The sequence below is a fragment of the Castor canadensis genome, chromosome 8 (assembly GCF_047511655.1).
Source record: "Castor canadensis chromosome 8, mCasCan1.hap1v2, whole genome shotgun sequence".
Taxonomy (NCBI): Eukaryota; Metazoa; Chordata; class Mammalia; order Rodentia; family Castoridae; genus Castor; species Castor canadensis.
Genome location: NC_133393.1, coordinates 115,965,054 through 115,979,335, shown reverse-complemented (window position 1 = coordinate 115,979,335; position 14,282 = coordinate 115,965,054). Strand labels below are relative to the sequence as shown.

Below are 14,282 nucleotides of genomic sequence, written 5' to 3'. Positions count from 1 at the left end.
AAGCTTTAGCACAGAAGGGAGGGGTGAGGATAGGTAAGACACCTAACAAAGTAGCATTTTGCTCTTAACGCAGAGAAACTAAAGCAGGTATCTTAAAAGCAACTGAGGCCAATAGGAAAAGGGAACCAGGAACTAGAGAAAAGGTTAGATCAAAAAGAATTAACCTAGAAGGTAACACACACGCACAGGAAATTAATGTGAGTCAACTCCCTGTATAGCTATCCTTATCTCAACCAGCAAAAACCCTTGTTCCTTCCTATTATGGCTTATACTCTCTCTACAACAAAATTAGAGATAAGGGCAAAATAGTTTCTGCTGGGTATTGAGGGGGTAGGGGGGAGAGGGAGGGGCGGAGTGGGTGGTAAGGGAGGGGTTGGGTGCAGGGGGGAGAAATGACCCAAGCCTTGTATGCACATATGAATAGTAATAATAAAAAAAATTAATGAATAAGCAAAATATTGGTATATCTGTACCATGGATTATTATTCTAGCATAAAAACTAATGAAGTTCTGTTACATTCTACAACATGGATGAAATTTGAATATATTGTACTAGATAAAATAAGCCCAAGTCAAAACAGCAAATATTACATAATTTTCAAATAGGCAAATTTATAGAGACAGAAATTAGATTAGAAGCTACAGGGACCAGAAAATGGGGAGTTGTTACTTAAATTGTTAAGTCTCAAGTATGATAAAAATGTTTTGGAAATAGTGGTGGTGTTGTATTTTGTGAAATAATGGCACTGAATTGTACATAGTTATTAAAAATGGAAATATTTACCCAGTATATGCTATCATAGTTTAAAAGTGCAAAAAAATGTTTAAATTGTGTTTCTTCCTTTAACAACCTAACATGGTAGAGACACAGGAGGCATCCATCTTTCTTTCCTTCTAAAGATAGATTTCATTGGTCACAATGAGTCTTTATATATCTCTAATTGTACTGCTGACTCCATTTGTCATTTGTCATCTGTCTCCAGCATTTGGCTGAATCCAGAACCTGCCTGCTTGCTAAGTATTACATAGTGTTATTTTAATTTTAAGTACAATGAATAAGTGATTAGGAATAATTCTATTAGGATGGTGAATAGGTAAGTACAGAGTCAAATAACTGTGACCACTGGCTTTCTGTATTTCCAAGCATGCATGTACTTTGCCTTTCTGGTTTAGTTTCTTCTCTTGCATTTAGGTTTATAAATTTAGGACTGAGGACCAGAACAGTAAGCCGATTAATATGATAGACTCTAAAGTTTATTAACATAAGGAAAATGTAGTCCTACTTGATAATTTGATGTACTTCGAATCTTGTGCATGCATGTAAATGATTTCAGTAAGTTTTAAGTATGCTTTGCAAGCCATCACTATCATTTCTATTTATAAGATGCTTTCTATGTTACCTAAATATTAATAAAGATAAATTATTTAAACATTTTTAGAAACTCAACACCAACAAGTATGATTTTAAAACATTACTGTTTAATATTCTACTAAAGACACTACTTGGTGCAGCTATAGCAATTTTGGGGATATTCATGTCTGTTTATGTTTACAAATCATATCTGTGTATGCTTAAAAATCTTTGGAAGGACTTGCGAACTATTAACAGGATGTACCTATTTAGCGAATGAGAGCTTGGATTGATAGGGATCAGATGTGAAATGGAAATCACTCATTGTCTGTTTTACTTTTTGATAATTTGTGCCAAGTTGTTTTCTATTAAAAATCAAGTAAGATAATTTGGCTATGTGAGTGCAGCATATCTTATTTTCATGAGGCTGTTTCTTCTTTCATTAGGCTCTTTCTGCTTCATCTTTATTTCTGAATATCATTCCCATGAAGAGTTTTTGACAGTTGCACAATAGTGGTCTTTAGTTACAAATTACAGTGCAAACTCACATAATTGCTTGATTTTTTTTCAGGTTAGTGTCCCCAAAATGAAACATAAGCCAACCAGGCAACAGAAGAAAGTGGCAAAAGGCTATTCCTCCCCAGAACCTGATATCCAGGACTCATCTGGAAGTGAAAGTAAAAATATTTGTTGCAGACTATTCACCATTAGAGTCTAATTTGTTAAAGATATTACTATATGTAAATGGTTTTTCAAATTAACTCAAGAAGATAATGTAAAAGTTTGGGTGGTGGCAGGGATAGGGTATAAAAGCTATTTTAGATCACAAATATGTTACAAAATTAGTCCAGCAGATAAAGGCATGAGAAACGAACAAGGGGAAATAAGAACCACACTTCAATAGTGTTCTTATGCCTTACCAGCCTATAAAATTTATGGGTTACTGGATTGAATAGTGTGACATTCTTGTCCAAGTCAGATTATGTGTAAACTCTTTTAAGTCATACTGAGATTTAATTAAGGAAGGATTAAGGTAACATCTTAGACATTATGGGCAATAAACTTAAAGTCCAATATTGTCTCTTAATCAGTTTACACTATGAATTTACACTTAGTAGGGAGGCTATTTTTACCTTCAGAGATAACACTAGTGGTAAATAAAATAAGTATCAGGAAATTAAGGGATAAGTAATAAAGAGTTTAAAGGAAAGGGAGCTCAACTCCATTTGAGGGCCATCCATAATTAAATAATTTGTGACTACTCTGTCCATAGTGTTCTAGTTTTCAAATGATATGTTTGAGACTTAAAAAATATAGATTAGTTTTATTATACTAACCTCTAGGCTGCATAAACTAGGAAATATTTTATTACCGAAGAATTATTCAGTTTAACTTCAGATTATATTTATGATTACAACTTCATTCTAAATGTCTTTTAGCTCAATCTCTAAAACCAAGCACACGAAGAAAGAAAGGGATAGAACTGGGAGACATTCAAAGTTCCATCGAATCTATAAAACAAACACAGGAAGAAATTAAAAGGTAATATGTACTGACAGTGACTAGTTATTTGAGTTTGGAGTGGTAAAGAACCCTGTTATGTAGGCAGTCATATGCACACTTTGCATTTTTGTATCATTGCTAAGTTAAAATAGACCCCTGGCCTCTTACTACCTGATTTGTAAAACTTAGAAAATTCCTTCACCACTAAATATTGGTGAGACAGAGAGGTGACTTTTTCTCTCTTGAGGGTATAATTGGAATCGCTTTTTTATTGTTGTCACATATGAGGAATGGAGCTGGGGTTGCTGGGAAAGTTAACAAAGGCTTGCTCTGTCTGTTTTGTGCATGGGTAATAGTTAATTGGAATGCACCAGTTGTTGAAATACTGAGATACTTCCCTAACAATGTCTGAGACTTTGGAATCCTCTTCTTGCAGCCCAGAACTCCTCTACTCACCACCCCATGAGCTAGCAACTAAAAGTTACTAAACAAAGAGGTTCCTTGGAGGAATCATGAGCCTAATCCAGTGTTAAGGCTAGCGTGGATTCAGACTGGTTGCCTCCCATACTATTTATCTTTTTAAAACATGTTGAAACCATTTCAGACCTGTTTTTGTGTTCCCAGCACTCAGTGCTAGTTGTGTGTCCTGAATGAATAAAAATTAAAACTTTTTTTCTCCATTCCTGGATACCTTATGGCTTACATTTAATTGCTGTCTTTATTTACAGTCATCTCCTGCTGTTCCCCTCTACCTGTCCCATGCTCTAGTCTTATGAAACTTGTCACAGCTCCCAAAATGTACTGTGCTTTCTCATATTTGAACCTTTGTCTTGACTGAATCCATTTCTTAGATTGTCTTCGTACCTTACCCATCAAGAAAATCTGTTTATTATTCAGAATTAAGTTCAAATGGCACCTTTTCATAACATTTCTAATTACTCACCTTGCCCTGTAGCGTTACTCTCTCAACTTAGTTTGCATAACTCTCTATACATCTCCCTTTTGAACACTTAACTGTATTACAGAATTGTTACTGTGTGTGCTACCCCATTGGATTGTGCTCTGTTAACACATCCTGGGTATTATCAGCCCTCACATAAAGTGTTCAAATTTCCTAACCTTATTGTATGCAAAATTAATTAACCTACTAGATTGTTTTGCCTCCTTTCTTTATAAATCTTCATACTAGTAAAACACTTTCATTGTACTAGTCCAGAAAAGAAATGGTGCTTTACTAATTAGGTTTTTTTTAGCTAACAGGTGGCATGAAGCTATTGAAAGTACATTTCATGATTAAATAAAAATTTTATTTTTGTTAACAAATGAAAAGTTTGTAGAGCTTTCTTCGATTTAGGAGCATTATGAACTCTATTGTATTATTGTTTTCCCTGGGGAATTTAGAATTTTCTTCTATTCCTACGCCTACCTCTGAAGTACAGCTAAAAGAACCTTACAGAGCTAACTAAAAGCAGACGTTTTGTTTTAAACCACTGCTCTAACAGAGAAGGTAATATGTTTATACGTCATCAAGTTTTGACAGTTATGTTTAATACTTATCATTAAGTAATATGTGTGGTACAGTGTAGAATTTAAGATTTAGACAAAGCCTAATAAAGGCTTCACATGGCATCATCAGATCCTTGTTCTGGTAGTAATTGATTGAGCTTACTTAGCTAATGTAATTAAGTGCTTTGTAACAGTATAATATCAAATTGTGAGTTTTGTGCTAACTTTTTTTAAAAATCTTCATAAAATTTATTATTGCTTATTTTTGTAGAAATATTATGGCTCTTCGAAATCATTTAGTTTCAAGCACACCTGCTACGGATTATTTTCTGCAACAGAAAGACTACTTCATCATTTTCCTCCTGATTTTGCTTCAAGTCATAATAAACTTCATGTTTAAGTAGAAGTTCTCTACAGTTGAATCAGTGAACTAGAAACATCATATATGGCCTGGGACCAGTGTTCAATTTGGTTTGGTCTTTGTTAAAACAACAAATATTTCTAAAACAAAAAATCTAGGCAATAAAGATAGAAGTGTCTACCTTTCATGTCTTTTATCCTTAACCTCAAAGAAGAGCTGTCCCATTTGGTTATTAAAGTGAGCTATGTGTTAAATGCCAGGACATTTCTAGCTTTTGTGAGAACATGTCTACATGTGAGTATAGTAAATCCACATGTATACACAGTTGTCTCTTATGTACACTTAACCTGATGGTAGTCTTTTAATCCTATAGTATGGTCTGAGATATACTATTAACATTGTTCACAACAAAAATGCTGTTGATCTTATAAATGTATGTATAGTAATCTATTTTCTTCTTAAAATAGGCACAAAACTTTTTTTTTTAAATCAAGGAATTACGAACTGGGGAATGATATAATAATAGACATACTATAAATAATTCAGAATAATATACCATTAAAATCATTTCCAAAGTACCCATCTCAGTTGTCTTAGAAACATTAAGAAAGAAGTATGAATGGTCAAAATTAGTACATTGAAAAAGACAGGTTGGCAAAGTTTTTAAAAGTTTACACAAGATTTTTTAACCCCTAGAATTAATATTTATAGGAATAAGTATATATGTACTTATGTGTATGTCAATATAAAAAACTGGTATGCAATTACATGGATCTATTAGTACTTTAACATAAACACTTGTTGGGGAAAAAAGTATAGTTAAAATTGATCATGTTGTCCTTTTTTCTCATTTTATAAGTTAGCTGGTTCATATAGGCCAATTCTAGAGATATTTTTAGGTCATATGAAATACTGATAATTCTTTTTTTTCTTTCTGAAAAATATTTTAGCTTTAATTTATACCATAGTGTATTCAATGAATAAGTAGAAAATAATAACCAATATTTTACTTCAAAACCAAAAAGAAAAAGGCAATAGGAAAAGACACTGTGTGATAGCCTTTATATATACATTAAAATTGGTTTTCTTAAAATGTGCAATAAGTTGAGCATATAAGAGTATCAAGTTCTAAAGCTTAGTTCTTTATCATCCCCTCTGTTCTTATAACTAACTCTTCGGCAAACCCACAATTCTTTAAAATTCCTTTTGTTCAGGTTCAAGCATATTTTTTCTTTTTTTGTGTATTTCTTCAGTTTAATATTTTGACTGTTTTTACATAAGTATTTATAGTCCTCAAAAACAATGTTTAGGAACATGTCATCCTAAAATATACTTTAAAACCCTGAAAGTATAGATTTTGGAGTGGCTTTTTAACATGAAAATCAAGATCAAAGAGAATAACTGTTCTATCTACATTTGCCTTTGACTGAGAAGAGACAATGAGACAGAAGGAAAATTAGTTCTTAATGCTGTGATAAATATAAAATCAAGAGATGACTGCTACATTGTAAATATTGAAAACCTGTTTTTTTCTAATCAATACAACTATCTTAAGTATTCTTAAGTTTCTATGAAGAACCATTTCCCATGTAATGTTGGCAAAATAATGCTGTATTCCATATGCACGCATGAAAATATTTAACAGCTTAAATAAGATGGACCTGTATCCAGTATTGTCATTATTCTTAGAGCATATGGGTTTTGGGGTTATATTTCATATTTGTCAATATATTTTTCATATTTACATTCTATTACCAATATTATGCTCAACTGCCTATTCATCAACAATGTAGTATTTGTAAATATTGTACAGCTTGATCTTTACATGATTTAAATTAGTATTAATTTATATTATATAGAATTTGATTGGCTAATCACAAAAGTCATTTCATCATTAAACTCTGAAAACTTAAAAAATTTTCTTGGTGACCTGCCTTAGGGTTTTAGTCTTACTTGTATGTTATTTTCACTTGGTCTAAATGGTATTTTATTTCATGGATATCTTCTAAGATTGGAAAGATAAATGTTTTATTTTTTAAATTTCTTTTTAGGACAAATATTATGCTTTCTTACCCAAGGAGTCAAAAACTAAAGAGCAGGGTTATTCATGACTGTTTCTTACACACTAAAAGCATATATCTAATCTAATGCTTTCAGTTGTATGAGTTCCTTTCTATGAACTGAACACAAAACTCAGGAATTGGTGGTTTAATTTTAGATTAGCACTAATATTGGGCTTAGTATGTGAATTCATTAAAACACATAGTTAATTTTGTCTTTAGCCATAATATGTAATTGCCTTTGAATGTTCTTTGAGATTAATGTTCCTTCAGACACGAATTCATAATGTGATTTATAGTTCCCAGTTGTCTGAGAACCTCATGATGGTTTCTAGGATTTATGACCTTACGACCAATTTTCTTTTATCAAAAATTTTCTTACATGAAAATTTAGATGAGTTATTGACATGTGCCTTTTTGTTTTAGTTGTTAAGTGTACGTCTCCAGTTTTTTTCTATTTAGTGAGGTGTTGCTGACTAGGAAAAAATAAGTTAGGCATGTAAAATGTTAAGTAAGTTATAATAGTAGGTATTTTATTTGTATTTCACATCAGTGCTTTTTTGTATCACTTATAAAGGTACAGTGTAATCTTTGTCACAGCTCAATTGATAACTGCATTCCATTGAAAAGTTGGCCTTGTAAAATACAACCTTCATTCATGCTTTTGTGCCTTTAAGAAAATATTTTTGTCATTTTTATGTTATAGAACTATAATATGTTCAAAGTGTTTATAGGCTTATTTGTCATAAAAGGGTCATTTCTCTGTGTCACTTTATTTCCTTTTATATAGCTGAAATATATTTAAACAGTAATACTGTACTTTTATAAGGATTTGTCTACTTCCTATTTCAAGTCTATTCTTACTCTCAGACATCATTCAAGTAGACTTGTCAGATTATTCTAAGTATCGTAAACAGTGCCTTTTTGATGGAATTCACACTGTTTTGGGTGTCAGCTTGTGCCATATACAAAGAATTTTGTGGAAGGCAGTTTTAACTTTTTGAAGAATATCTGTCAATATTTACAAAAACATATAAAATTCCATTTTTCTAGTATTTAGCATTTATAGTGAGCAGTGAATAGTTTGGGGGTTTTGTTAGACATACAGTGGTGGTGGCATTATTGATGAGTCATACATGAGACTACAAATTATTTTAAATTATGTTAAATATACACAAATAAAATATCAGCATTTATATAAAAATTTCCAATCTGATCCAGTGGGGGAAACCCCACATAAACCAGTAAGTTTACATTTCTATCTTATTTGACTAAGTGTAAAAAGAGATTCTTTGAAGTGTATAAAGTACCACTATTATGTAATTTGGTTTCATTTTGTTCTTACGGTGTAAATTTAGTATACTGTACTTTTTGCTACTCTTAGCATACTATTTTAGTTAGTTTTTAATTGAAGGTGGACTATTCAAATGTACAGGACCAGTGTCCTATTAGTATGATTAACATAGAAGAGCCACAAGAAACCCATGACAAAATGAATATGAATACACTTTCTAAAATACTTAGAAAAATGTTTCTGCATTTACCATGTTAAATTATTTTAGTATTATAATATTGACATTTCTCATTTAAAAATGCCATAAAACATTTGAATGAGCCACAGAATTTCAGTTGAAATTTTAACATTTTAGCACGCTAAATATATATATCTGAGTTTAAATATCCCATTTAACAACCACATATAAATTCAAGCACTACCACTGGTCAGTTTTGTATGATAGGATAAAAAGTAAATTATTTGCAGTGTAAGTATAACACACTGTCAAATTCTTTTCCTTAAGGTGCATAGTAAATGTACAGATAGTCACAGGCTACTGTTTTGTAATGTATTACATTTCTAATTTATTATTCCTAACCTGTTATAAATGTTTGCAGAAAGAAAAGAATTGACTTTTTCTAATCTATAAAATTATGTTAACTTCTACACATAGGCATTCTAAATAAAATTTTTTAAAAGCACAAACTGTGATCAAAAGACTTTTAATATAACATGGTAACTAAACTAGTCCTTTTTTGTGTATGGGGGGTAACTGCAAAGTATGAAGAAGAGACTGGAATACTGAAAGGGATTTAATAGAATCTAATGTATACTTTGTTACTTTATATTCATTCTTATTGACTCTTCCTAACAACTTTAGGATAAGTGGAGGTTATCCAGATTTTATACACGAAGAATGTGAGACTCAGAAAATTTAAATGACTCCCAAAACTGCACAATGAATAACAGCACAATCTTACTATAAGAGTAAGAACCTAACTTTGAATCCATGTCTACACAGGGTCATATTTAATAAATGTTTGGAACAGCCCATTGCTTGAATCTGTATTGAGTTAAGATAACACCCTGGTGATGAATAGAACCAGAAAAAACAAATATTATTCTTAAGCAAACATGTATACTAAGCCCATATGAAAGTTATTTTCCCGTCAAATCACCTATTTGTCCATACTGAGTCAGCATCGTATGAGTCCCAAGTTTTCCTCCACCCTCCTCCCTTCCCATTATTGCTTGCTTCTCAGAATCCAATTGCCACTTGCTCTCAAGTTTTATTTTAGGAAAAGGTAAGTAGGGGAGAGTCTATTGTTTTCTCCTATCTTGTACATAGGAATGAGTATGGAAAAGAGCCCCTCAATGTGTTACCTCAATGAAACAAAATTACCGTCCTGCAAATGTTGACATGTTTTGACTCTTAAGTGTTCTCTGTTGTGGTGCTGTGCTAATTGGATTTTGTCTTACAAAAAAGTTGTCAGATAATGGGCCAGGAAAATGGTGATCTGCCACAGCAATTTGGTGAGTAAACCATAAATATTGGAGTGAGTACTTACTCTGTGCTTGGAACTGGACAAAGTGCTTTATAAACCGTATCCACCTCCTCAAAACCTTAGATTTTTCTTTTATGTATGCTATCTATGTTTTTTAAAAGACGAGAAAAGCAGGGCCCAAAAGTTACTTGCTGAATATCACAGATGAGTAAATGACAGAGCAAATCCACTTCTTAATCCAAAGCCCATACCTTTCCTGAAGCCTGTGTCCCTTTCAATATATAAGACAGTATTCTGTGTTCTTTCTGGCTTTCGATTGTTTCCAAAACAATGGACCAATGTGTTACAGCCTATTACTGACCATCGATGAGACTAATGGAATTGAGTGCTCACGTCTATCATTTCTGCTCAAGAGGAGGTTAAATTGTAATGGCTGGGGTTACCTGAGTAAAAGAAATGTGGCAAACCCACTGTGGAAAACACAACCTGAAACTCATGGCCGTGGCCAGGCCCTCCCATCTGTTCATCCTGAAACTGCGTTTGTGATGGGAAGGAAGGACAACGATTGATGCAGTGTGGGCAGAATACGCATGAATCCAAGGGAGAGATGTGACACGAAACAAGCAACTGGCAAGGATGGAAGTCAGCCAAGTTCAACAGTCCTTCCCACAGACCGCGTTGGGTTGACCCAGGCAGTTTCCCGGGAGCCGGCTGGATGGCTCTGTAGGGGAATGGTATATCTAGGGAGCGGGGGAGGAACACCAGGAGCCGCTCCTGGCGGGCTTTGGCCGCTTCTCTGTCTTTGCGGGTCCGACCTACCTTCAATACGCAGCTTTTCTGCCCAGCCATGCAACAGGTAACCCGCCCACCCACCGGAGAAGCTGTGGTGCCACAGCTTCCGGCTTTGACGTATGGCTTCCGGTTTATTCCCCGCCTTTTCCGCTTCCGGCCCCGCCCCCCGCCGCCCTTGTCTGTTTGTGTGGATGTTCAGCCAGGTAGTGAGTGAAGGCGATTCTGGCTGAGTTCGATGGCTGCCGCAGGATCTGTGCTGGCGGCGTTGCAGGTGGCCGAGGTGTTGGAAAACATCTTGAGCCGCTGCGTGGGGCCGGAGGGGCGACAGGTTCTGTGCACGAAGCCCACCGGCGAGGTGCTGCTCAGCCGGGATGGAGGCCGCCTCCTGGAGGCGCTGCACGTAGAGCATCCGATGGCCAGGTACCAGCGCCCCACACCCAGGCCCCGCTGACCCGCTCCCTGAAACCGGCCCATCCTGAGGCCGTGCACCTGTGAAGACGATCCCTGTTAGAGTGCTGCCCAGGGTGTGGCCTGGACCCCAATCTTATTACACCCCAAGAGCACTTCTCACTCCTCCTCCCAAGCTATAAAATACTAAAACAATGTAACTTCGGAAAAGGAAAAAATAAAGCTAAGGGTATATATCAAAGGAACAACCGCCTGTAATTGTGAAAACATGGTTTTAACTTGATTCCAGTGTAGAAAGCCAGCATTTTGAATGTCTGAATTGCTTTATTTCTTGTAATTTTTTTTTTTTTTTTTTGGTGCAGGATGATAGTGGCATGTGTTTCCAGTCATCTCAGAAAAACAGGAGATGGTGCTAAAACATTTATTATCTATCTTTGCCATTTACTCAGAGGACTTAATGCAATCACGGAAAAAGAAAAGGATTCGTTGATTTCTGAGAATACTCAAACGCACAAAAGGCATTGGAAAAATTGTTGTCAGTGGAAATTTATTTCCCAAGCGCTACTAACATTTCAGACACAAATATTAGACTGTATTATTGATCAGTTCTTAAGTAAACACTATATGTCCATTTTTTCTTCATCTGCTAAAAAAAGAACATTGTGTAGGAACTCTTTAGAGTTACTCTTAGAAGCATACTTTTATGGAAGAGTGGGAAGAAATAATCTCAAGTTTATTTCACAGTTGATGTGTGACTACTTTTTCAAGTGTGTGACTTACAAAAGTGATATTGAAGTATTTGAGTTAGTGGATGACTGTTTTGTAGAGTTGAATATTGGTGTTACTGGCCTTCCTGTTTCAGATTCGAGGATCGTTGATGGGCTGGTGCTTCACAGAGATTTTTCCGTTTACTGCCCAGCAGATGGGGACATAAGAATAGTGATTGTAACAGAAATTATCCAGCCTCTTTTTTCGACTTCTGCATCTGAGTTTATTCTAAATTCAGAAGCACAATTTCAGAGATCTCAGCTTTGGATTATGGAAAGTATTAAAGCAATAATAACACATTTATATAGTCAGAATGTAAAATTGCTCCTATCTACTGTGAAACAACCAGAGTTAGTTAATTATTATGCAAGACTGAGTGGCATATCAGTGGTGGAGTGTTTATCAGCAGAAGAAGTTTCTCTTATCCAGAGAACCACTGGTCTTTCTCCATGTGTATTACCACAGGCCTCTTCACAGTGTGAAGTTTCTAATACTGCTTTGGTGACATTTTGTAAGCCCCTTACTCTTCGATCCAAAAGGTATGTTCATCTTGGCTTGATTAGCACATGTACTTTTATGCCACACTGTTTAGTTCTTTGTGGGCCAGTTCTGGGTCTTGTTGAACAACACAAGAGTGCTTTACATGGAGCTTTTAAAATGCTTCAGCAGTTGTTTATTGACCTTGACCTAAGTTACGTATTACAAGCCAATGACCAAAATGACACATCAAGTCCTCTTATGTATAAAAATGGCAGAGAAGGTAATCAGTTCCCAGAAATTGGTAATGGCTCAATACAAAGGCCCTATCAGGACGTAATAGTAAAGAACAAAGATAAATTGGGAAAAAAACAAACATATTTAAACATATGTTCAAATTTGGTAGTTTCAGATGCAGAATTAGAAACATATATTCCATATTCAACACCAATGGATACATTCCAAACAGATGAAACACTGAGGTGTTTGTCTCCAAGAAATAAGGTGATAATTGATACCTGTGAACTATTAATTGAGAATAATTCCACTAGTAATTCTACAACAGAAAACACTAGAACAGAAATTTCTTATGAAAATTTGCAAGTCACAAACATTGCTAGAAAGGAGAGGCTGTATAGATACCTGAATATGTCTACTTCCCAGAGTTACTGTTACTCATCTATACCAGCAGGTTGTGTTTTGCCAGTGGGTGGTAATTTTGAGATCTTGTTACATTATTATCTTCTCAACTGTGCCAAAAAATTCCAGCAATCAGAAGAAGCCATAGTTATTAAGTTAATAGCTAACGCACTTTTAGGCATTCCCAAAATTCTTTACACACCTAAGAAAGGAAATTGCAACTTTCCACAAATGTATTTGAGATCTCTCCATGCACTGCAAACCAATCAACCCATGGTAAGCAGTCAGGTGGGTTTGGAGTCAGTATCTAGTAAGTACCAGTTACTAAATTCAGTTCTTCAGTGTTTGACAAAAATATTAACTACTGATCTGATAATCAATGTTAAGAGACAACCACAGAAAATTTGTGAACAAGATTCAGAAGATGAACTTTAACATCAAAAGATTTTATTAACCAAACTTTTATCCAATTTAAACCATAAAGTAAAGCAGGCATATGATTACTGACTCTCAAGCATTTAATTCAGCCTGCTTAGGAAAAAAAATTGAGAAGTACGGAAGGCCACAAGACCATTCAGATACAAATATTAGACTACTTTGTGGAACTAAACTAAGCAGGAAGCCAGAGTCCAACTAGGTGGATGTGTCTTTCCCCTTTCTGGTCTCTGTGGTTCAGTTCTGTGTTAGTCTTTCTATGGGAAGGTGTTTGATTTTAGCTTCTTTTCTCTCTTCATGCTCTCCTTCACCTTTCTTAATTTCAGATTTGGATGGGGTCTTCAAATGCCATCTTGTTTTAATTGTTTATAAATAAACAGGTTATTTGCTTCGTTTAAAACAATTTCCCTACTTATAATTTGTAAAGCAGTAAATAAAAGTTAAAAAAAAAAAGCATAGAGATTGAGTTGTTTTTTGCTTTTATGTGCTACTTGGTTTATTTTTATTTCACTTGGAAAAATGTGGATAAGTTTTCATCATTCATGCACCATTTAATGTTACCAGAAATAGAGCTGCGCATTGTGAATTTATTTTTATTTCCATAATTAAAAAGTAATAGCAGAAAATATTTAAATACTTTTCATTTTTTCCTGACTCCTAAAATCTTGCAAAGATATTTCATTACTTTCTGGTTTTCTGGTATTTGGTGCATTAAAGGCTTAAAAATGCAATACTATGCACCTCCCATGGATAAGAACAGTGTCTTCTACTTTTAGTAGTTCTCTGTAACACCCAAAAAAAGTATTTTTGTTTATACCAAGTATTCAGACATGCTTGGTGAAATAAATGTTATTATCAATCTGTTCCCCTATATACATGTTTCTAAGTTACTTATTCAACAAAGTGTTACTGAATGCTTACTGTGTGCCAAATACTGGGCTCATTGCTGAATATACCATGCCTTCATGCACTTTTCTTCAAAGATTAATGGATGGATAGGTGACACTACTTGGAGTGGGATTGAATTTCAGAAAATTCAATTTCGGAAAATTGAATAAGTGGTGACAAGTAATGTATTTAAAAACTAGCATCCTGGGCTGGTAGAGTGCTTGCCTAGCAAACATGGGGTCCTGAGTTCAAGCCTCAGTCTCAAACAAACAAAATTTAGCATCTTATCATGCAGTATCGTGATCTTTTAAGT

The 14,282-nt window shown here is 34.5% G+C and overlaps 2 protein-coding genes across 15 annotated transcripts in view; both read left to right on the top strand.

Annotated features, from left to right (window-relative positions):
- Osbpl8 (oxysterol binding protein like 8) overlaps positions 1-4,901 on the top strand; it is a 243,010-nt gene extending 238,109 nt beyond the window's left edge. For all 14 annotated transcript variants that reach the window (XM_074083963.1, XM_074083967.1, XM_074083964.1 and 11 more), the window contains 3 exons: positions 1,923-2,028; positions 2,791-2,893; positions 4,632-4,901. In XM_074083963.1, the coding sequence (XP_073940064.1) occupies positions 1,923-2,028; positions 2,791-2,893; positions 4,632-4,764 (342 nt within the window). In that variant the 3' untranslated portion in view covers positions 4,765-4,901. The remainder of the gene's footprint in view (positions 1-1,922; positions 2,029-2,790; positions 2,894-4,631) is intronic.
- Positions 4,902-5,369: 468 nt separating this feature from the next.
- On the top strand, positions 5,370-13,541 carry Bbs10 (Bardet-Biedl syndrome 10). Its single transcript, XM_020170956.2, has 2 exons — positions 5,370-10,774; positions 11,125-13,541. Exons 1-2 carry the CDS (start codon positions 10,590-10,592, stop codon positions 13,079-13,081), a joined length of 2,142 nt encoding a protein of 713 aa, XP_020026545.1. The 5' UTR covers positions 5,370-10,589; the 3' UTR covers positions 13,082-13,541.
- The last annotated feature ends 741 nt before the right edge of the window (positions 13,542-14,282 follow it).

What these genes read in the sequence shown, in the direction of transcription:
- Bbs10 (XM_020170956.2), top strand. Translation starts at nt 10,590, where the DNA reads ATGGCTGCCGCAGGATCTGTGCTGGCGGCGTTGCAGGTGGCCGAGGTG. An exon ending in GTAGAGCATCCGATGGCCAG is followed by an intron (nt 10,775 to 11,124) that starts GTACCAGCGCCC and finishes TTTTTGGTGCAG; the next exon opens with GATGATAGTGGCATGTGTTT.